At 44.0% G+C, this 24,183-nt stretch overlaps 2 protein-coding genes across 2 annotated transcripts; both read right to left on the bottom strand.

The window, feature by feature from the left end:
- Positions 1-18,450: 18,450 nt before the first annotated feature.
- LOC119849835 (olfactory receptor 52R1-like) lies at positions 18,451-19,436 on the bottom strand. Its single transcript, XM_038387098.2, is given in 2 exon segments — positions 18,451-18,639; positions 18,641-19,436. Coding segments are annotated over 2 exon segments (948 nt in total). The 5' UTR covers positions 19,400-19,436.
- Positions 19,437-22,131: 2,695 nt separating this feature from the next.
- Positions 22,132-23,966, bottom strand: LOC119841588 (olfactory receptor 52R1-like). The gene is made up of 2 exons (XM_038369148.1): positions 23,044-23,966; positions 22,132-22,144 (listed from the first exon to the last, which is right to left on the bottom strand). Exons 1-2 carry the CDS (start codon positions 23,964-23,966, stop codon positions 22,132-22,134), a joined length of 936 nt encoding a protein of 311 aa, XP_038225076.1.
- Positions 23,967-24,183: the final 217 nt, after the last annotated feature.

Raw genomic sequence — 24,183 nt, 5'->3', positions numbered from 1 at the left:
CACATTGGCAGCTCATAGTCATCCTATGATCAACCAATACTCCAAGGTCCTTCTCCTCTTCCATTACTTCTAATTGATGCGTCCCCAACTTAGAACTAAAATTCTTGTTATTAATCCCTAAATGCATAACCTTACACTTCTCACTATTAAATTTCATCCTATTACTATTACTCCAGTTTACAAGGTCATCCAGATCCTCCTGTATAATATCCCGATCCTTCTCTGAATTGGCAATACCTCCCAGCTTTGTATCATCTGCAAACTTTATTAGCACACTCCCACTTTTTGTGCCAAGGTCAGTAATAAAACGATTAAATAAGATTGGTCCCAAAACCGATCCCTGAGGAATTCCACTGGTAACCTCCCTTCAACCTGACAGTTCGCCTTTCAGTAGGACCCATTGCAGTCTCCCCTTTAACCAATTCCTTATCCACCTTTTGATGTTCATATTGATCCACATCTTCTCCAATTTAACTAATAATTCCCCATGTGGCACGGTATCAAATGCCTTACTGAAATCTAGGTAAATTAGATCACTGCATTTCCTTTATCGAATAAATCTGTTACTTTTTCAAAAAAGGAGATTAGGTTGGTTTGGCACGATCTACCTTTTGTAAAACCATGTTGTATTTTGTCCCATTTACCATTGACTTCAATGTCCTTAACTAATTTCTCCTTTAAAAATTTTTCCAGGACCTTGCATACTACAGATGTCAAACTAACTGGCCTGTAGTTACCCGGATCACTTTTTTTTCCTTTCTTAAAAATAGGAACTATATTAGCAATTCTCCAATCATTCGGTACTACTCCTGAGTTTACAGATTCATTAAAAATTCTTGCTAATGGGCTTGCAATTTAAGGTGCCAATTCCTTTAATATTCTTGGATGAAGATTATCTGGACCCCCCGATTTAGTCCCATTAAGCTGTTTGAGTTTCGCTTCTACCTCAGATATGATAATATCTACCTCCATATCCTCATTCCCATTTGTCATGCTACCATTATCCCTAAGATCCTCTTTAGTCTTATTAAAGACTGAGGCAAAGTATTTGTTTAGATATTGGGCCATGCCTAGATTATCTTTAACCTCCACTCCATCCTCAGTGTTTAGCGGTCCCACTTCTTCTTTCCTAGTTTTCTTCTTATTTATATGGCTATAGAACCTTTTTGCTATTGGTTTTAATTCCCTTTGCAAGGTCCAACTCGACTCAACTTTTAGCCTGTCTCACTTTATCCCTACATGTTCTGACCTCAATTAGGTAGCTTTCCTTGCTGATCTCTCCCATCTTCCACTCCCTGTATGCTTTCTGCTTCTTCTTAATCACCTCTCTAAGATGCTTGCTCATCCAGCTTGGTCTACAACTCCTTCCTATGAATTTTTCCCCTTTCTTGAGATACAGGTTTCCGATAGCTTCTGCAGCTTTAATTTAAAGTAATTCCAAGCCTCCTCTACCTTTAGATCCATACGTTCTTCAGTCCAATCCACTTCCCTAACTAATTTCCTTAATTTTTGAAAATCAGCCCTTTTGAAATCAAAAACTCTAGTTGCAGATTTATTTTTGTTAATCCTTCCATTTAGTTTGAACTGAATTAGCTCATGATCACTTGAGCCAAGATTGTCCCCTACAACCATTTCTTCTATGAGGTCCTCGCTACTCACCAAAATTAAATCTAAAATGGCATCCCCTCTAGTCGGTTCAGCAACTACTTGATGAAGGAATCCATCAGCTATCGCATCTAGGAAAATCTGATCCCTATTATTATTACTAGCACTGGTCCTCCAGTCTATATCTGGGAAGTTAAAGTCTCCCATGATCACGCAGTTTCCATTAGTATTTACTTGATTAAAAAAATTAAAAAGGGCTCTATCCATATCCAAATTAGATCCCGGAGGTCTATAGCTCAGCCCAAGCACTATCGTAGGAGAGGCTTTATTAGTTATCTTCCCCAATGTAATTTTTGCCCAGACGGACTCTGTCTTATCCATTGCATTGCTTCTTATTTCTTTACATTCTACCTCATCATTGATATACAATGCTACTCCACCACCTTTACCTTTATTTCTGTCTTTCCTAAACAGCACATACCCTTCAATACCTGTAGTCATGACTACTATTCCACCATGTTTCTGTTATCCCTATAATATCTGGTTTCACTTCCTGCACCAGTAGCTCTAGTTCCTCCATTTTGTTACCCAGGCTCCTCGCATTGGTGTACAAACATCTTAATTTTTGCTGTTTGGCCTCGCTCACATTTTGTACCCTATTAGGCACAGTCATTCTACAGCCAGTATAACCTATTAGACTAGTATCCACACTGCCCTCGCTCCTTATATACATTCTCCTACCCACGGCTGTATCCTTTCTTACTTTGTCTTCTTCCCTCTCAATGCTAAAATCTGGCGTGGAGATTACCTGGACATCTCCCAACCATCTCCCCCTAATTCCTAGTTTAAAGCTCTCTTTATCAGTTGTGCCAGCCTTGATCCTAGAAGTCTATTTCCTTCCCTACTCAGATGAAGTCCATCCCGAGAGAACTGTCCTCTGTCCGTGAATGCCTCCCAGTGGCCATACATCCCAAAGCCCTCCTTATAGCACCACTGCCTAAGCCATCTGTTGACAGTCATAATCTTGTCACACCCTTGTTGCCCTTCTCTAGGAACAGGAATGATCCCACTAAAGATCACCTGAGCCTCAATTTCCTTAAGGATCTTCCCCAGACTAGCATAGTCTCCCTTAATACTTTCCAGCGAGAATCTAGCCGTATCATTTGTTCCCACATGAAGGATAATTAGGGGATTCTTTCCCGCTCCCTTTAGGATCCTTTTCAACCTCAGGTCTACATCCCGTATCTTAGCACCCGGAAGACAGCACACCCTTCTATTCTCTGGATCAGCTCTAGTTACAGGCCTGTCTATTCTTCTCAATAAAGAGTCCCCGATCACATAGACCTGCCTTTTCCTGGTGACGGTGCTATTCTCCAGTCTCTCCCCCGTTCCCTCTGGCTGCAAGTTCTTTCCATTCCTATTTTCCCTTATAATCCTCTTCAACCCATCCTGTATCCTCCTGGGGCTCATATTTGGTGTAGTCTCCCTTGACTCTTCTGCTTTTCCTATAGGACTAGCCTGTCTTCTCTTCTTCCTTACCCTTCCACCTTCAACAAGTACCTGCTGAGCCCCTTCTTCATTTTCCAACTCTGCAAACCTGTTCCTAAGCTCTATTTCTCCTTCACTAGCCCGTCTTTTCCTCTGCCGGGTTCTTTTAGTCACATGCTTCCACTGACCACTTTCCTCACCCAGTCTCCCCTCAAAATTCCCCAGCCCTGCTTCCATCTGTGAGTCTGGGCTTTTCCCTTCAGATACTTCATATCTTTGCTCCATCATCTGCTCCAACCCCTTCCTAAACTCAACAAGACTTTCCACCTGCATCTCCAAACCTCGGATCTTTTCCTCCATCAGCTCTATTAGACGGCATTTCATGCAGAAAAAACTCTTACCAGGTCCCCCCTCCAGGATCATGTACATACCACAGCTTCCACATCCAGTCATCCTCAATGTGTATTCCACTACAGGAGTCACTCCCACAGCTGCCTCCGTATCTGTCATCGCCTTCCCACCTAAGTCCTGTTAATCTGGGAAACACAAGTCACACCAAAAAGACCCCCCCCAGCAAAAGCAAACCCCATACAAGCACCACAATACAAACTCCCCTTTCAAACTCCCACTCAAACTTCCCTGTTTACAGCTCTGTTTGGTAGCTCCTGTGCCGCTGCAGCTGTCTGAGTATATTAAGAACATAAGAAATCCTAGAAAAGGTAGGTCAATTCCTACTCATACCACATGAGGTGATTAAATTCTTTCCAGTCCATTAGCGGTCAAGGAGGATGTTAAACAACATCTACAGTAGAACCATAGAGTTACAAACACCAGAGTTACGAATTGACTCATCAACCACTCATCTCATTCGGAACTAGAAGTATGCAATTAGGCAGCAGCAGTGCCAAAAAAAAAAAAAGGTAAATACAGGACAGTTCTGTGTTAACTGTAAAGTATTTAAAAAATAAAGAGAAAGTTTAAAAAAAGTTTTGATAAGGTTAGGAAACACTGGAAAAGATGGTATGAGATTAGTTCAAAAAATAAGTTTAGGAATATAATTTATGCCAATCAACAATACAATTTATGGAATACCAGTCTCGTCAAATAAACCCAATTTCATCCTTTAAGTTTGGCTGATCAAGGGAACTGCTCAGCTGCAATAGACCTCTATTTCTCTGAGTCATTTGAATAAGTAGGGGAAAATATTTAGATAAAAATATAAACACTATACAATATCAGTAGAGCACACATTAAATGGACTGAAAACTGACTAACTGACAGATCTTAGAAAGCCGTTGTCAATGGGCCATTGTCAGTAAATGCAGGTGTTTCTATTGGGGTTCTTTCAGGTTCACTTCTGGGCTTGATCCTATTCAGTATTTAAATCAATGATTTCAAAGCAAATAGAAAATCAATGCAAATAAAAGTATCAGATGACCCAAAGATTTGCAGAGCTCTGAGATGCTAGAGGAGGAGATGACAGCGTCTGTGCATTAACTGCTGGCTCCTGTTATTCTTCCTCCAAGGAGAGTTTTTCCTCAGTGAGGCCTAAGCAAACTACTGGCCCCGGCCCCAGAATTTGACCTTGTATTGTTTATGTACTAACACCTTTCATCCTGAAGAACCTACTGTGACACTGAAATGTAGCCACCTTGGGGATGGAGGCCATCAGCCCGGGGTGGGGGGGAAGGAGGGCACAGGAAAGAGGGGCATTTTGGCCAGTGATATGGAAGCAAACGCAACACCTGTTGCATGAGCCCTGGGGTGTTTAATGGCTGTGCAGAGTGGAAAGGAGAAGAGACCTATTCTCTATCCCATCATGCCCATATTGCACTGGGTTTGTCAAGCAGGTGAGCTCCGCAACAAGAGATGGGTATCTGTGAATTCTGAGATGGAAGTGTCTTCTCTGGGAATCACCCTCAAGTAGCCGTGTCCCACACCTCTCTCACCCCAGCATCTGCAGCAGCATCCCACGCTGAGAGCCAACACAGGGGTGTGCACCATTTATAATATAGCTCTGTGGAATCCCCGTGGGGTTCACTCAGTCTCTAGCAAGAGGCAAATGGATTCAGGTATAGCAGGGCCTGTTCGTTGGGTGGGTGTGACGCACTTCCCTGGGATGCAGCATAGAGCTGGGGTACCACTAAACCCTCTGGCATACCAATCTGTGCTCCCTCTCACACTGTGAGTCTGTGACAAGCTGCAGTCCTCTCCAAGATTTCCACTTACGCAGCCATACACAGACAGGGACACACTCAGCTGCAGTGACATGATGTTTTCACTTGCCAGTTCAACACAGCTCCCCAGCCTAGGATCCCAGAGCTGTATCATCTTGCCCTGATCAAAAGTCTTACCAGTGCAAGTTTATTACCCAGTTTGCCCCTACTCAATGTGGAGAGGACAATGCACCAGCCCCTGTTACTGAGGAGATTTTCCTTTTCATTTCAAATAACACCCTGTTTTAGGTAATATATATATATATATATATATATATATATATATATATATATATATATTAACTACAGAAAGATAGATTTTAAGTGATTATAAGTAATAGCAAACTGATCAAAGTTGGTTACCTAAGAAATAAAGAAAATTGCAATCTAAGTTCTATACAGTGGACAGGATTTGAATCAAGCAGTGTCTCACCCTGATGGTACAAATAGTCCACCAATTTACCATTCACAAGTTAGAAATCCTTTCAGCCTGGGACCATGTCCCCAGTTCAGTCCTTCTTCCTAAGGTGTTTCCAGGTGTTGAGTTGTGGGGGGAATGAGGCCAAGTAATTATGTCACTTCCCCATTTTATAGCTTCTTCCATGTGGAGGGAACTTCATTTTCCCAAGCAAAAGTCCCCAGCACAGTTCATGGAAAAATACAGGCACAAGATGGAGTCCTGTGTCACACCGGTTGGTCACATGCCCTTGAACACTTTGATGAGTCATAGCAGGGGCCATTACCCACATCCTGGCTATAATGTCCACAGGAAACTCCATCAGGTGTGGATAATCTTCTTCTAAAGCCTATTGTATTTCTTAGTGGGCCATTACCTGGTACGGTTCATCCATAATATGCTGGTTAGACTGGATGTAAACTACCTTGTGGGTACTACCCTGGAGCAAACATGTTTGAAATACTGGTACATAGTCAATATACATAACTTTAGGTACAAAATGATACATGCATACACATAGGGTAATCATATTCCCTATCTGCTTTTCCACTGAGACTTTACATGACATACTTTGTATAAAACACATCATAATCATATCACCATGGTAAATATGGGAATCAGACAGATATTAGCTCCCCCAGAGGCAACAGCACGGAAAATAACCAACGCCCAGGTGGGGTGTCAAACAACTCAACAACAACCATTGTCCAGCAAGGGAGCTACAATTCAATGACTCACCTGCATGAGGCCACACCAGGGGAATCGCTCAACCTTGCCTGGTGGACTCAGGAATGCCCCCCATACATGCCTGGACTTGTGATCCCCAAGCACATGGGACTGAGGATATAAAACAGAACACAGTTGCCACATGCTGGGCCTTTCTCCTTCATCCACCTACACTGCAAGCGACAAGGACACTGAAGACTTGAGACTCCAACTGAGGGGACTGACCCAGATTTCAAAGGGGAAATCTGTATACTATGGACTGCAATATCCAGTGGGGTGAGAAAAACTGCTTTATCTAGATGTTGCCCAGTCTAATAGGGTTGAGAGTTTAGACTGCATGCTTATATTTTATTTCTTTTGGTAACTAACTCTGACTTTTTGCCTATCACTTAATACCACCTAAAATCTATCTTTTATAGTCATGAAACTTGTGTAACTGTTTAACTTTACCAGTGAATTTGCCTGAAGTGAATGGTAAATTGCTCAGGTTTCAAAGGCTGGTGTACAGCCACTTTCCATTGACGAAGTGGTGAACCAATTAATAAATTAGACGGCATATTCCTGAGGTGAAGTGTTGGGAGCTGGGGGGATTTGGCTGGTGCCTTTCTCTGTGTGATTCATGAGTGGCTATAGGAGCATTCATGCAATCTAGTTGAGTGTAGGGTCTCCATAATGTGGTTGTGCTGAGTGATAACAGCACCTGGAGGGATTGCTACGATCACTAGCAAGGCACTGTAAGAGATACCCAGGCTGGAGAGAGTTCAGGGGGACACAGCTGTAGTAGTAGGGTTTTATGTTTGTATTTTGTATAATTTAAAATAAAACATGAAAAATAATAATGTAGCATACATTAAATGTATTGGTGTATAATTTATTCATATCGTGCAAGCCACCCTTTCTAAAAGCAAAAAGGCATGGTCTAATGGGCCATTGGTAAAATTGCATCAGCCAGAATCTGTGTCTGGGCTAATTTCAAGGCAATAACAGACCTTTTAGGGTCACCACTTAGTTGTAGGTTTAGCATTTTAAAATAAGTAAAAAAAAGCAATGGCTGTTTTTCTCTTGCATTCTAATTTAATGTTCCTGTTCAGATGATTTGTGTAAATCAATTCTGTTTTGTATATATATATATAAATAAGTATAAAGGACATCACTGGACCAAATGTTCTAGGAAGGAACCGAAGACAGACGCAAGAGCACCAGGAGGTTGTAACATGCCCCTACTGAAATATCAAAAAAGGGGAAATTAATAACTCTGAAAATAAAATAGGCAACTATCAATAAAAACAAGATAGCTGTAATCAAAACCATCATAAAATAACTCCTTAAAAAACAAAATTAAAAATTAAAAAAAAAATTAAAAGAACAAGCACTCATCAAACAACAATTGATTACAGCAAAACAGTGCAAAATTCATTGGTCCCAATAAAAAAAAATCACTATATAAACAAAGTGCCTTGCCATAAAACTTTGGGTTCTTCCTGCCAAGACTTCCCCAAAACATCATGTTGCAACCAACAAAACCCATCTCCTCCCTACCCATAAACAACCTAGCTGGTCACTAAATTAATCCAGACTCTAAACTGGTAACTATAACATCAACTGGCAAAACAGAGTGTGTGTATGTGTAATTAAATGTATATGCTAATTGTTGTATTTCCAATAAAAGCGGAGTATTGCTTTTTCCCCTAAAAAAAAATCCCATGTGCTTCTTATAAGTATAACACAGTTGTCCCACAGTCCCGGGCTCCACCCTCAGGGAATCCCATCACAGCTATGTAGTACTAGTTTGGTAAGTCGGGTCCAAACTGAGGGATTTTGGATTTGTTGGATCATTGTATAGTGTGTCAACAGATGATGAAAGGGGAAAGCCAAGTAGCTGGTATAAAATCTAGAGTGCCGTTTGTTGAAGTAATGACTTATTCGAATGAGATTGTGGATAAATGAGGTAGAACAAATGTTGCAGATAGATCAAGAGGCCGATCCAGTGATTCTAGGAACTCCTTTTCTAAAGGAGAATCAGCTGCTTTTGGACTAAACCAATTGAATCTTTTGGCATGTGCCTGGCTGGATGGAGGGAACCCTGACAGAGGGATACATTCCAAGAATATGTGCCACAAAAGCAGTAGAGGAAATTAATCTAAATCAGCAGGATATGAGGGTAAAAGAGTTCCCCGATATATGGATTAAAAATAAAGCAGAATGTGGTAAAATCGAGGCATGTGTTAAAATTATGGGGGATGAATTGCCACCCTACAGAGCAGCAATTTGGTATCTGTGAAATAGAGTGTCTGGCTGCTGTATGGGCCATTGAAGCTTTTGCTTTGAATACAGGTATGGCCTGCATTGTGATACAGACACACCTCTCTCTCCTGAAGTATATTTTGTCAGGGGAACTGCAGGGGAAGGGAGTGTTGAATATCAGAATTGTCCAATGAACTCAGATGCTAACTAGCAGAGATGGAACGTATGAGAATAGCAAACAAGCAATAATGTTACTGTATGCTCTCTTAACAGAAGGAGAAGAGTTCTCTCCCAGAGACCCAACCCAAACTGGTTGAAGAGGCGCCTCCAATAGATGAAGTACTGGACCTTGGAGAAAAGGAAGTTTGGTTTACTGGTCACGAAAAAGGGAAACAATTTACAGGGTATGTGGCTGTACAGGTGTATGGAGAAACTATTTCAGATTCAATGGGGATGACCTCAGTTCAGGTAGCGGAAGTAAGAGCTCTTAGTAATTTGTTAGAACAGAAGAATCGGACAGTGGATTCCTTAACATTTATATGGATTCAGATATTGTAGTACAAGGATTGTTCTATTGGATTGGAATTTGAAAAAGAAATAATTGGGAAACAGCTGAAGGGAAAAGTCCAAAAGGAGGATTGGAAGCAAATTTATTATTGGTTAAAAAGGAATCCAGGGAAACTGAAGGTACAACATGATAAAAGCCATCAAAAGTGAGAGGGGAGCGAGAAATTTTGGAATGATAAGGCTGACACCTTGGCCAAGACAGTGGCAAAAGAGCCTTTGGGGATTGCGGTTGTTACTAGAGCTCAGGCCATAGCACAGGAGATTAAGCCAGAAGAAAAATGGGGAAACTGGAGTGTACATTGGGGGTATGCAGTGAACAAAAACACAGGAGAGTTAAAGCGGGTACCAGAGAAATCTCAAAGGGAAGAAATTATTAATGTCTATGGGAGGATGTAAAGAAATTTGTTTAAAATTTTATAAAATGCTTGGCAGACAGTAATAAAACACCTAGTGCGGGGCCATTGTTACATTGGAGAATTGTAGGGCCATGCAGTAGGATACAAATGGATTATATTGATAAGTTGCTGAAAACTTCCAGGTATTTGGTGGTGGTGGATTCTTTTTCCAGATGGGTGGAGGCGATTCCTACGCAGAACCATAAGGCAGAGACAACCGCTAAGAAACTATGGGAAGCTGTTTTTAGCAGGTATGGAACTCCAAAAGTAATTGATTTGGATAACGGACCACATTTTGTGAGGGAAGTAACTAAAGTTTATTGAAAGCTTTAGGAATAAAGCAGCAGTTACACATCCCTTACCATCCTCAATAATCGGGATAGGTAGAGAGAATGAATCAAACGATTAATCAGGCTCAATGAAAGGTGGTACAGAAGACAGGTAAAGATTGGGATGAGAAATTACCATTTGAAGAAGTGATTGGTTAGGTACAGGGTACCAGCCATACTAAACTCTTTTGGAAGGCCTCTGAGACTGTGGAGCCCTTTACTGTACCCAGGAGAAGGGGAAGTAGAGGAAGTGTCAGTTACCCATTGGCTTACCTACTGAATTTAAGAAAATGGAATTTAGATTAACAGATTCAATTGAGAAAGCAAGAGAATATGTGGAGTCACAGGCCACTCAAGATACGAAATTGTGGAACATTGGGATAAGGTGATATATCTGAGGCTGACACCAAAAGATCATGTCTTGGAATCAAAATGGGTTGTACCATTTTCAATTATGAATAAAATTTCCCCCACTGTAGTGCAAATTAATAAGGGAGAGAAGGGGAAAAGGGTACACACACCACAATTAAATCTGTGGTTCAAAGATTAAATAACCTTTTGGTTTGTTTTACACAGATAAAAGGGGAATGTCTAACTGCACTGAAGGATATCCCAAACAGATCCTGGATTGGGAGTGTGGATCCGGTGCTACGACTTTTGCAATTGACTTGCTGCTTATGCTTGCTTTGCTTTGCATTATTTGTCTGGTGGAAAGATTGTGCTGTTTGAATTACATTTTAGAAAGAAGAATACCAGAGCTCAAGCAAAGATAGGAGAGTTTAGCAAAGGCTTAGCAAAGGTTCTGTTACGCTTATAAGAAGCACAGAGGATCTTTTTCAGGGGAAAAGTTAATACGCCATGTTTATTGACGATACAACAATTATCATATGCATTCAGTCACACCACACACACACACAACACACACACTGTCCCGCCAGTCAATGTTATAGTTACCAGTCCAGAGTCTGGATCAATCTAGTAGCCAGCTAGGTTGATCACGGGTAGGTAGGAGATGGGTTCTGTTGGTAGCAACATGATGCTCCAGAGAAGTCTTGGCAGGATGAACCCAAAATTTCATGGAAAGGCCCCCTGTTTATACAGTTATTTTCCTCCATTGGGACCAATGCGTTTTGCACCATCATGCTGTAATCAATTGTTGTTTGACGAGTGCTTGGTTTCTTAAATTGTCCTTCTCATCCTTTATCATCAAGTCTCTCAGGAAGTTATCCCATGCTGGTTTTGATCACAGCTATCTTGTCCCCATTGATAGGTGCCTGTCTCATCCTTAGAGTTGTCAAGCCTCCTGGTGCCCTTGCATCTGTCTTCAGTTCCTCCCTAGAACATCTGGTTTGGTGATGGCCTTCACACTTATCTCCTAGCACAGACATTCCTCATTCACACTGTAGCAGGGTGGTCACCTGCTCCAGCCCTGACAGGGTTAAAGCCAGCCCTGGGAGAGGGTTAGGGGCTGAGAAGAAAGCCCAAGCTGATTAAGGGAGCAGCCGCAGCTGTGGCCAGCCCAATCAGGGCCCAGCTGGCCCTTATAAGATGGCAGTGGGCCAGGAGCACTCTGCCTGGGAGCAAAACAGGAGCCTGAGGTGGGGCAGCACTGGGGGAAGGCAGGAGGAGCTGGGGAACTCCTGCATGAAAACCCCCAGGCTGCAGGGCCTTGTGCAGGGCCTAAACAGGTTCTAGGGCTGCAATGGGGCAGCCCGGGGCTGGGTAGATGCAGTAGGTCCTACCCCACCTTGCCTTTGATGACTGGCTTATACAGACTGCAGTCGGCCCCAGTGAAAGGGGGCTTGATGGTGACTGGCAGTAGCCCATAGGCTGAGGCACGGTGGGATTAGGGTGTTTGGGGGTTCCCTGGGGAAGGGAGACCCAGAGACTGGGGGGAAAATTCTGGGGCAGAACCCCCCAATAAAGGGGCACTGGGGTCCAGAAGGGACACGGGGTCCAGAGACAGGTGGGACACCAGCTGGCAGGGGGCATTCCAGAGGCTGGTGAGCTAATTCCCTGGATGACCAGAAGGAGGAACTGCAGGGGTGAGTCTCACATCGCTACACACACACACATCAAAGAATTGATTTACACAGAGCATTTGAACAGGAACATCAAATTGCAATGCAAGAGAAAACAATTATTGCATTATTTTACTTATTTTAAAATACTAAACCTACAACAAAGTGGTGACCCTAGAAGGTCTGTTACTGTCTTGAAATTAGCTCAGATACAGAATTATACAAACATAAAATCCTACACGACAGCTCTTGGGGTAGTATAGTCAGAGGCTCTGGACATTATTCTTATGGAATAATGGCCATGACCTCAACCAAAGAGAGGTGCAAAAATGGAACCAGAAAAAGGAAAAATTTGCAAGGAAAGAAGATTGATTATAAATCGTCTGAGAACCAAAAGATATGGACTGGTCCTTTGATCTAGGGGTACCTTGGAAACAATGGGAGGAATTGGATAAAGTAATATGTAATGTGCAAACCTCCATGAATTTATCCAGTTCTTTTTTAAACCCTGTTATAGTCCTAGCCTTCACAACCTCCTCAGGCAAGGAGTTCCACAGGTTGACTGTGTGCTGAGTGAAGAAGAACTTCCTTTTATTTGTTTTAAACCTGCTGCCCATTAATTTCATTTGGTGGCCCCTAGTTCTTCTATTGGGGGAACAAGTAAATAACTTTGCCTTATTCACTTTCTCCACACCACTCATGATTTTATATAACTCTATCATATCCCCCTTTAGTCTCCTCTTTTCCAAGCTGAAAAGTCCTAGCCTCTTTAATATCTCCTCATATGGGACCCATTCCAAACCCCTAATCATTTTAGTTGCCCTTCTCTGAACCTTTTCTAATGCCAGTATATCTTTTTTGAGATGAGGGGAACCACATCTGTACGTAGTATTCAAGATGTGGGCATACCATGGATTTATATAAGGGCAATAAGATAGTCTCTGTCTTATCCTCTATCCCTTTTTTAATGAGTCCTAACATCCTGTTTGCTTTTTTGACTGTCACTCCACTCTGCGTGGACGTCTTCAGAGAACTATCCATGATGACTCCAAGATCTTTCTCCTGAGTAGTTGTAGCTAAATTAGCCCCCATCATATTGTATGTAGAGTTGAGGTTATTTTTTCCAATGTGCATTACTTTACATTTATCCACATTACATTTCATTTGCCATTTTGTTGCCCAGTTACTTAGTTTTGTGAGATCTTTTTGAAGTTCTTCACAGTCTGCTTTGGTCTTGACTATCTTGAGCAGTTTAGTATCATCTGTAAACTTTGCCACTTCACTGTTTACCCCTTTCTCCAGATCATTTATGAATAAGTTGAATAGGATTGATCCTAGGACTGACCCTTGGGGAATACCACTAGTTACCCCTCTCCATTCTGAAAATTTACCATTTATTCCTACCCTACCCTCTAGTTCAGCCACTCTGGTCTCCAAAGCCCATACAGGGTCCTTAAGCACCGAACTCCCACTGATTTGAGCCTCTAGGGGCCTGGCTGATGGGCTAGAGAGAGGTTCTATTTCCATATGGGATTGTCAGCAGGGAGCCCTCTCCTGGAGCGAGGTGCCTAGGACGGGTCAGAACTATCTAGTGAAAGACCTGAGAGAGACATGGGAGACCCAGATCCAAAATCTCTGCTCTACCTGATTTGGAGCATGGACTTAAACATTGGTGTCCCATGTCCCATGTGAGTGCCCTGAGCACCAGGCAAATGGCTATTCTGGGGCGGCTCTCAGTCTTGCTGGCTGCAACTGTACCACTTTGTACAGATAAACCTTCAGTGGAGCAAGGATTTGAAAATGTCTCCCACACTCCAGGTGAGGGCTCTAAACCACTGCACACACATGGATGGATGTGCACTCACACACACATGGATTCACATGCATGCACACACACACACACGGACCCATGTGCACACACACACACACACACACAGACCAACTTGCACACTCAAATGGACACACATGCACGTACATGCACACACACACAGATTCCCGACCTGCAAGGCCCCATCCAGGAAGAGTGGTCTGAGAATGCCTAACGGATGGAGTCTGCTGGGGAGATAGTGGAGAGAATCCTACTAGAATTAACACCTGAGCTAAGACTCTGAGCAGCTGGGGGTGCACACACATGGATGGATGTGCACTCACACACACACACAGATTCACACACACACATAAACACATGGACGCTCAGAGTCTTAGCTCAGGTGTTAATTCTGGTAGGATTCTACCCACTATCTCCCCATCTCGTTAGCTGAGGAGCAGTGTCAGCACTCAGGTTGCCTTGTGCAGACTACTGGCCGAACCTTAGGCTCCTGCAGGATCAGGCAGCAGATAAGCTGGGATTTTGAGAAAGGCAGTGGCGGTTAAGTTCAGTATTTACCTAAGTGCATCTGTGGATCTAGCCCTGGGCATGTTTCTGGAAGATGCTTTAATCAAACACAAGTAAAGGTTGTTGAACGCCAACGGGGCTGGCTGGCGATGCTTGGAGGACACAGTCAAGTTCACAGATGTCCACCTCTCACTTTTAAAGAACTCATTCCTCCTTTCTTTGTACAGGGAGCAGGATCCCTGTAGCAAAACAGGTTTTTATCTGCTCTTTCCATCTTCCAGTGGCTCTGGTGTCCCAGCTGCTTGCCCAGCTAGAACCTGGGAAATGCCCCTTCCTTAGGTGGCTAGCAGCTGTAGCACCATCGTGGGATGAGAACACGGTGTGATGCTCTATGATAGAATATGACCGTTCTTATCATTGTTGTACAATCACAACAAATCTTGTACGAAGTACGTGCTGTCAGGTGTCAATGGGAATGTTATGATTCGCTAAGTATGATTCTGCTGTTTATATGCATGTATCCTCTTTGTATCTGAAGTTATAATTATTGGCAATGTACTGCTGTCTTACACACATGCTGTGTTCCCGGGTAATGCCTCCAAGGTAGATAAGACAAGACATCTATGTGTTGATGGCGCATCAAGGACACTTAGCTCTCACAATGAGCCATAGAAGAAACATACCTCAGCAAGAATATGGACAATGACTGTCCCTGTGAATCATCAAAGATTGTAAGGACATGTGACATGCTCATGTGACATTGTACTCCATCTTGGGCCAATGATTTTCCACAAACAGAGGCTCTGGCTTTGTCTGGGTCAATAAAATTCCATTCACAGGGCTGAGGATATAGAAGGACTCCTGAGACATCCCCATCTTATCTTCATTTTTCTAGACTGGGTTTCCAACCAGGAAGCTCTGAACAAGGACAGACGACCCCCAATTTGCTTAGGTAGTTTCCAGAGAGAATTTTGGAAGCTAGCAGTATATTCCATCACTGCTGTGATCCTGAACTCTGAACACTGAAAAATCGTTTGCATGTATATGAGCTATTATCTATTTATAGCTCTTCTTTTCTTTTAGTATTAACCCTTTCATTTTTGATTGCTGAAGAATTGGCAGCAGCCAATTATTGGGTTAGATGTGAGTTATATATTGACCTGGCTAAGTGCCTGATCTATTGAGATTAGAATGACCTTATATGTGGTGAAATTGGTTTTCACTAACTACTCATCATATATGTCAATGTTCGAGTGGTGAGCCAAGGGCTGGGATGCCTAAGGAGACTGCATTTTTGGCTTCTTGTTAACCAATGTGCTGAGACAGAAGTTTTATGTTTGTTGCTGGCCCAACAAATAATGTTCTAATGATAGAATAACTAGCAGTCTGGGGTGAATCTGCCCCATTTCTCAGCAGTTTGTCCTGAATATGGCATCCTCAGCTATGTCCTACTGAGGCACGGTGACACATGGACACCAGATTTGTGCTTAACACACTATTGCTCACTACTCCCAGGAGGTATCTCCCTTTTACAGAAGTGGAAACTGAGGCAGCAGGAAGGGCAGTATCTTGAGCCAGGAACATAGTCCACGAGTCCCTAGCTACTAATCTCTTTCTTAATCTCTCTCAGACCTGGCTCATATGGTCCATGCAGCAGCACAGAGGCCTAGTGCTCTCTCCATTTGTTTCTCTAGTGAGGGGATCTCCCCTGATTTCAGTGGGGCTGCTCCCACTTCCACTAGCTCAGGTTTTTCCCCATGTCATTTAACTAGAGATAAAGCATCAGCAGAGACCAGTGAACTTGGAGTAAAGAGTCCCAGCTCTCCCACAGATTCAAAGGGTGACCTTGGGCACAGCCTCTCCGTGCAATAACTAGAGATGATTATTTATTATTTCTAGTGTGTTGCAAGTGAAAAGCCCTAATCAGGGCCATAGAGTCACACATTGCACTATTTGGTTCCTTGCTGCACTTCATTGGGCTCTATGCACTGTGCAGAATTCCAGGCAGCGTGTGGAAACCTGTTTTTGTGGCTGTAGTTTTTAGCTTTTTCTTTAGTAAATTCCTCCTGTTTAAGAAGGAGTTAACTCCACTGATTATGATACACAAATAGCCTCACTGCATCTAATGCAACCCAGAGGAGCTGTCAGGGTTCCTACCCCACTCTGAACTCTAGAGTACAGATGTGGAGACTCACATGAAAGACCCCCTAAGCTTATTCTTACCAGCTTAGGTTAAAAACTTCCCCAAGGTACAAATTTTGCCTTGACCTTGAACAGTATGCTGCCACCACCAAGTGATTTAAACAAAGAATAGGGAAAGAGCCCACTTGGAGACAACTTCCCCCAAAATATCCCCCCAAACCCTACACCCCCTTTCCTGGGGAAGGCTTGATAATAATATCCTCACCAATTGGTACAGGTGAACACAGACCCAAACCCTTGGATCTTAAGAACAATGAAAAAGCATTCAGGTTCTTAAGAGAAGAATTTTATTTAAAGAAAAAGTAAAAGAATCACCTCTGTAAAATCAGGATGGTAAATACTTTACAGAGTGATCAGATTCAAAACATAAAGAATCCCTCTAAGCAAAACCTTAAGTTACAAAAAGACACAAAAACAGGAATACACATTCCCTCCAGCACAGTGAATTTACAAGCCAAAAAACAAAGAAAACGGAATGCATTTTCTAGCTAGGTTACCTACTAGCTCCACAGGAGTTGGAGAGCTTGCATCCTTGATCTGTTACCGGGAAAGGTATCACACAGACAGACAAACTTTTTCCCCCTTCAGATTTGAAAGTATCTTGTCCCCTCATTGGCCATTTTGGCTCAGGTGCCAGCGAGGTTACCTTAGCTTCTGAACCCTTTACAGATGAAAGGATTTTGCCTCTAGCCAGGAGGGATTTTATAGCACTGTATACAGAAAGGTGGTTACCCTTCCCTTTATTTTTATGACAGGAGCAATGCCAGTTCATGACCAGAGCAATAGTTTTAGGGGTTCAGGACTCCCAGTTCCTATTCTCAGCTCTTGCACCGACTCATTGTGTGGCCTTGGGTAAATCACTTTATCTCTGTCTGTCCTAGCTAAAGAGCTTCTAAATGTAATTATCAAAATCATCGTGCAGAGCATATGTTAGACTCAGCTTCACTGTTCAGCTTCAGCCCCTAGACAATAGGCCCTGTAGTTCCAGATAAGGTGCCGTGTATGTGTATAAATACCTGGCTAATGGCAGGTGTGCAGTTTATCTCCCTTCCTATCAGCTACCAAAGCCACCCTGGCCTATGCTCAGCATCCCACCTTCCCAGATAACACAGAAGACTATCCTTCTGCCTCTCTCAGCTGTTGTCCACCTACTTTCAAAGCTGATTCCTTTCCCTGCCCCCATGGCCTGGCTCAGGGTAAAGGTCTCCCACCCCATATCCATTGCAGAGACTCTGTCTGCTACAGGCTCCCAGCAGGGAGGAACAAAAGGGAGTCGAAACCTAAAGAAATAAGCCACACAATGGTCTCTTCCCTCAGGACTTTGTAGCTGAGCTTTTGGGCCCACAAGCTGCATGATGCACAATCTCGCCTGCCTACCACACAACCCTGCTTCCAATCCTAAGCTTCCCTCTATGCTCCTGATTGGCCTGTCTGCCCCAGCACTGCATCCTCTCTGTACTGACAGGCTCCTTGTCAGGCTGCAGCAGCTCCCGTCCAAGCCCCAGAGCAGGAGAAGCCAAGCTAGGGCCGGGGGAGGAAGGCGGAGATGATCCATAGACTGTTGGGAGGAGGAGAGGAGTGAGCAACATGTGTGGGGTCTTGGGGAAATAGGCGGAGAAGAGGGTGAGGCAAGGTAGGGACAGGGTCTGAGGGGTCCAGTGATCAGCAGTTAGAGAAGTGGCAACTCATTGAATTGTACAAAGACCAATTCCCCAGTTTGCCACACTGACACAGCACAGTAAGATCAGAAAAGGTTTTAATATCTCCTTGACTGCCTAGTCAGGGATTCAGGGAAAAGGGCCCAGCACCATGTCACTAGCTCTGCACAGAGCTCAGTCTGAGAGCCAGAGCACCAGGAGAAAACTTTAGGTTCCTTTATGAGTAACTAGCCTGAACATCCTGCCCCGGATCTGTTTGGTCTTCACTCCGTAGATGATGGGGTTTAGCATGGAAGGCACCAAGAGGTACACTTTGGCAGTGAAAACATGGAAATGCAGGGCCACATTCTCTCCAAACCAGTATGTGAGAGAGAAGGAGATAGCTGAGATATAAAAAGGCTAAGATGGTACAAAGGTGGGAGCCACAGTTCCCAAAAGTCTTGAGCCGGGCATCCTTAGTGGGGAGGTTGAAGATGGCCCTGAGGATCTGGGTATAGGACACAGCGATAAAAAACACATCCAGACCGAGCACACAGAATAGCACAAAGAGGCTGTAGTAACTACTGATGCGGATGTCGGCACAGGCCAGCTTCACCACGGCCATGTGTTCACAGTGTGTGTGGGGGATGATGTAGGGTCTGCAATATGGTTGCCGCCTCGCCAGCAAGGGATGGGGCATTACAAGCATGCCCTCACACACCACAATGGCTAGACCGATCTTGGCCGCCATGGGGTTTGTGAGGGTGTTGGAATGTCTCAGGGGATCGCAGATGGCCACATAGCAATCAAAAGCCATGGCCATGAAGATCCCATACCCCATCACCGAGAAGCAATGAATAAGGTACTGCTGGGTGAGGCAGGCACTGAAATCGATCTCCCTGGAATTGAACCAGAAGATGCTCAGTGTTTTGGGCAGGATGGATGTGGACAAGACAAGGTCAGTGACGGACAGCATGCAGAGGAAATAGTACATGGGCCCATGGAGGCTCGGCTCCATCTTCACGATGAACAGGATGATGAAGTTCCCCAAGACAGCTATGGCATCCATGGTGCAGAAGGGGATGGAGATCCAGACATGGGCCGCTTCCAGGCCAGGAATGCCCAGCAGGATGAAGGTGGAGGGGTTGGTGAAGTCGGTTGTGTTGGAATCTGACATGTTGTAGGGGAGAAGGTGTCCAACTCTGAGGCAGAACAGTGTCTCCTGCATGTACCATACGTTCCCCTGACTTTATGTGCCTAGGGCCTAGGGTGATGGTCGCAGTACAAATGCCTGAATGCAGAGAAAATGTTAATATTCTGGAGGTGTTTTCATTGGTGTATCATATTGTCCACTTTTCACACACTGAAAAATGACATTTTCATTATTCAGAGCAATGCATTATGAACAACTGACCTTACTAATGCCAATTCCATATTTGAACATACTAGAACAAACTCATCCTCTGTGGCAAGGGCCCCGGGATATTTAATGGCTATGCAAAGAGGCAAGGACCACAGACTTACTCTCTGTCCCATCACAGTCACGTTACACAGGGTTTGTTGAGCAGGTGAGCTCCTCAGCAAGAGATGGTACCTGTGAATCCTGAGACGGAAGTGTCTTCCCTGGGAATCCCCCTCAGGTAGCTTGTGCCCCACACCTCTCTCACCCCAGCATCTGCAGCAGCATCCCACGCTGAGAGCCGACACAGGGGTGTGCACTGTTTATAATACAGTTCTGTGCAATCCCAGGGGGGTTCACTCAGCCTCTAGAGGAGAAGCGGCATCTGAATGTAAACAAGCTGGTGACAAGCTTGTCTGTGCTTCTGTGCTTTTTATCCAACTACAGCATTAAACAGTAATTAAGGGACTTTCCCAAAGGAAGATGAGAATTCTTGGGCTCTGTGCTAAGTCACAGAGGAATTGGCTGCTCTGTGAATTTGTGTATATTTAAAAATTATAGTTGATTAGGAAGAAACTAGGGATAATGACTAGATCTCCTTAGGACCTGATACCCTGTAAATGCACAGGATAGCTTGGTAGATAGTTGTCAGACAGAACTGGAGAAAGATGACTGAGGGGTGATATGAACACTTTCTGCAGGCACCCAGGGCTGTCGCTAATGGATCAGAGAACAGTAATTTTCATCAGTAACTATCATCAAACTGTGTAGCACCTTTCATTGAAGACCTTCAAAACACTGAGCAATGAAAGTCACTATGAACATATCCCCATAATACAGATATGTAAAATGAGGCACAGGGCAATGTTACTTGGCCAAAGTCAAACAGAGAATTAGTGGCAGGATTAGAGACAGGACTCAGGAGTTCTGATTTCCCTGCTGTTAGGGGCTTATTCCTTCACCCACTTACTTCCCTGGTCCTTCTTGCATGAACAGAGAGCAACACTACCCGAAGTCCAAAGCTGCAAACAACTCGATGTTTATTTGGGTGAACTTCCAGCAAGCATGATTCCAGTTTCCTTCCTTAGTATCCCTGTCACAAATATAAAGGGAAGGGTAAACACCTTTAAAATACCTCCTGGCCAGAGGAAAAACCCTTTCACCTGTAAAGGGTTAAGAAGCTAGGATAACTTTGCTGGCACCTGACCAAAATGACCAATGAGGAGACAAGATACTTTAAAAAGCTGGGGGGAGGGAGAAACAAAGGGTCGGTCTGTCTGTGTGATGCTTTTGCTGGGGACAGAACAGGAATGGAGTCTTAGAATTTAGTAAGTAATCTAGCTAGAGATGCGTTAGATTATGATTTCTTTAAATGGCTGAGAAAATAAGCTGTGCTGAATGGAATGAATATTCTTGTCTTTTTGTAACTTAAGGTTTTGCCTAGAGGGATTCTCTATGTTTTGAATCTGATTACCCTGTAAGGTATTTACCATCCTGATTTTACAGAGGTGATTCTTTTTTACTGTTTCTTCTATTAAAATTCTTCTGGTAAAAAACTGAATGTTTTTTTCATTGTTCTTAAGATCCAAGGGTTTGGGTCTGTGGTCACCTATGCAAATTGGTGAGGATTTTTATTAAACCTTCCCCAGGCAGGGGGGTGCAAGGTTTTGGTGAGGATTTTGGGGGGAAAGACGTTTCCAAACAATGCTTTCTCAAAAATAAACCTGGTTAGACATTTGGTGGTGGCAGTGGAAGTCCAAGGGCAAAAGAATAGTTTGTACCTTGGGGAAGTTTTAACCTAAGCTGGTAAAAGTAAGCTTAGGAGGTTTTCATGCAGGTCCCCACATCTGTACCCTAGACTTCAGAGTGAGGAAGGAACCTTGACACAGCCCCACTCCTCGAATTTTCCCCCAGACTTTTCACACTTGCTAAACATGCCATGTCTCCTTATATTAAATAAAGGGTTTTTTTTTAACATTTAACATGAAAATACAGCATTGACTGAGATGTAACATGACATGACCTTTTTTAAGGATGTTCTGTATGTGGTGAGGCCTATTGGAAGCATTAGGTTTTTTGTTTGTTTGTTTAAAATTTTAACATGCAAAAACACTATTGACTGAGCTGTAACAAAACAAGGCCCCTCGTAGGGATATTTTATAGCAGTTTAGTGCACTAAAAAGGCTTAAGATATTAGAACATCCTTTTAAAAATAGTGTTTTTAAAGTACCAAAACAGGAACTGGATAAGACTATGAAAAGTGGCAATTGAGAGTTTACATATGAGTTTTAATTAAAAAAAAATTAACAAAAAATACACAAGATTGCATTTTAAAGTTTCGATTTATACAAAAAACACAAGAAAAAAATTAATTTATGTAAAAAAGTTAGCTGTTTTTTATCAGTGTCAGCCTCTGGCAATAAGAGCTCTGTAGTTCCAGATAAGGTGCTGTGTATGTGTATAAATACCCGGCTAATGGAAGGTGTGTCATTTAGTTCCCTTCCTCTGAGCTAAAGAAGCATCCTGGCCTATATCCAGCATCCCACCTTCCCAGCTAATGCAGGGGCTTATCTTTCTGCCTTTCTCAGCTGTTATCCACCTATATTCAAAGCTGATCCCTTGCCCTGCCCCGAGGCCTGGCTCACAGCAAAGGGTTCCCATCCTAAACCATTGCAGGGACTCTGCCTGCTACAGGCTGAGCTGGGAGGAACAAAAGGGGTTTGAAAGCTAAAGAAATAAGTCACACAATGATCTTTCCCTCAAGAACTTTGTAGCTGACCTTTACGGCCCACAAGCTGTACGGTGCAAAATCTCGCCCATCTGCCACACAGACCTGCTCCCAAGCTTCAGCTCCTTTTATACGGTTTCCTGGCTTCCCTCTCTGAACCTGATTGACCTACCAGCCCCAGCACTGCATCATCACCGCTTTCACTACAGGCTCCCTGCCAGGCTGCAGCAGCTCCCGTCCCAGCCCTGGACCAGAGGGAGCCCAGCTGGGAAGGGAGGGATATGGAGATGATCCAGTGCATGGTTGAGGGAGGGGAGGGGAGGAGAGAGTGACGGGCAGGGCCTTGGGGCAAAAGGTGCAGAAGTGGGTGATGCCTTCAGGTCAGTTGTGGAGCTGGGTTTGGGGCTTTGGAGGAAGAGGCAAGGCAGGAGGCAGGGCCTCAGAGGTCCAGTTACCAGTAATTAGAAAGTTGGAACCCCTATCTGTTACTGAGTTCTACACAAACTGATTCCCCAGTTTGTCAGTCTGACACAGCACAGTGAAGTCAGGAAAGGCTTTAATGTCTCTCTGACTGCCCAGTAAGTGATTCAGGGAAGGGGGCCCAGCACCATGACACCAACCAGCTCGGCACAGATGTCTGTCTGAGAGCCAGAGCAACAGGAGAAAACTTTAGGTCCCTTTATGAGTAAAGAGCCTGAGCACCCTGTCCCAGATCTGTTTGGTCCTCACCCCATAAATGATGGGATTTAGCATGGGGGGCACCAGGAGGTACACGTTGGCAAAGAGAATGTGGAAATGCAGTGGCACATTGTGAACAAACCTTTGTGTGAGGAAGGAGAAGAGAGCTGGGATGTAAAAGGCTAAGATGACACAGATGTGGGAGCCACAGGTCCCAAAAGTCTTGAACCGGGTGTCCTTTGTGGGGAGGCTGAAGATGACCCTGAGGATCTGGATATAGGACACTAAAATAAAAAACACATCCAGACCAATCACAAAGAATGCCACAGAGAGGCTGTAGTAACTACTGACACGGATGTCGGCGCAGGCCAGTTTTACTACGGCTATGTGCTCACAGTACGAGTGGGGGATGATGTTGGTTCTGCAATATGGCCACTGTCTGGCCAGGAAGGGATAGGGCAGTATGAGCACACAGCCACGCAGCAGCACGGCCAGGCCAATTTTGGCCACCATGGGGTTTGTCAGGATGGTGGAATGTCTCAGGGGATCACAGATGGCCACGTAGCGATCCAAAGCCATGGCCATGAAGATCCCAGACTCCATCGTTGAGAAGCACTGAATGAAGTACATCTGGGTGAGGCAGGCACTGAAACTGATCTCCCTGGAATTGAACCAGAAGATGCTCAGCATTTTGGGCAGGGTGGATGTGGACAGGACCAGGTCGGTGACAGCCAGCATGCAGAGGAAATAGTACATGGGCCCATGGAAGCTTGGCTCCATCTTCACGATGAACAGGATGGTGAAGTTCCCCAAGACAGCTATGACATACAAGGCACAGAAGGGGATGGAGATCCAGATGTGGGCTGCCTCCAGGCCAGGAATGCCCAGCAGGATGAAGGTGGAGGGGTTGGTGAAGTCGGTTGTGTTGGAATCTGACATGTTGTAGGGGAGAAGATGTCCAACTCTGAGGCAGAACAGTGTCTCCTGCCTGTATCATATGTTCCCCTGACTTCCTGTACGTGCCCAGGGTCTAGGGTGATGGTCTCAGTACAAATGCCTGGATGGAGAGACAATGTTAATATGAGACACTACATGCACTACTGGACGCTATTCTTATGGATGAAGCAGATTGGTCGTCTTCACACACTGAAAAAAT

This window comes from Dermochelys coriacea, chromosome 1 (assembly GCF_009764565.3).
Source record: "Dermochelys coriacea isolate rDerCor1 chromosome 1, rDerCor1.pri.v4, whole genome shotgun sequence".
Lineage (NCBI taxonomy): Eukaryota > Metazoa > Chordata > Testudines > Dermochelyidae > Dermochelys > Dermochelys coriacea.
The sequence above is the reverse complement of the archived record's forward strand: the minus strand, read 5'-3'. Positions and strand labels throughout refer to the sequence as shown.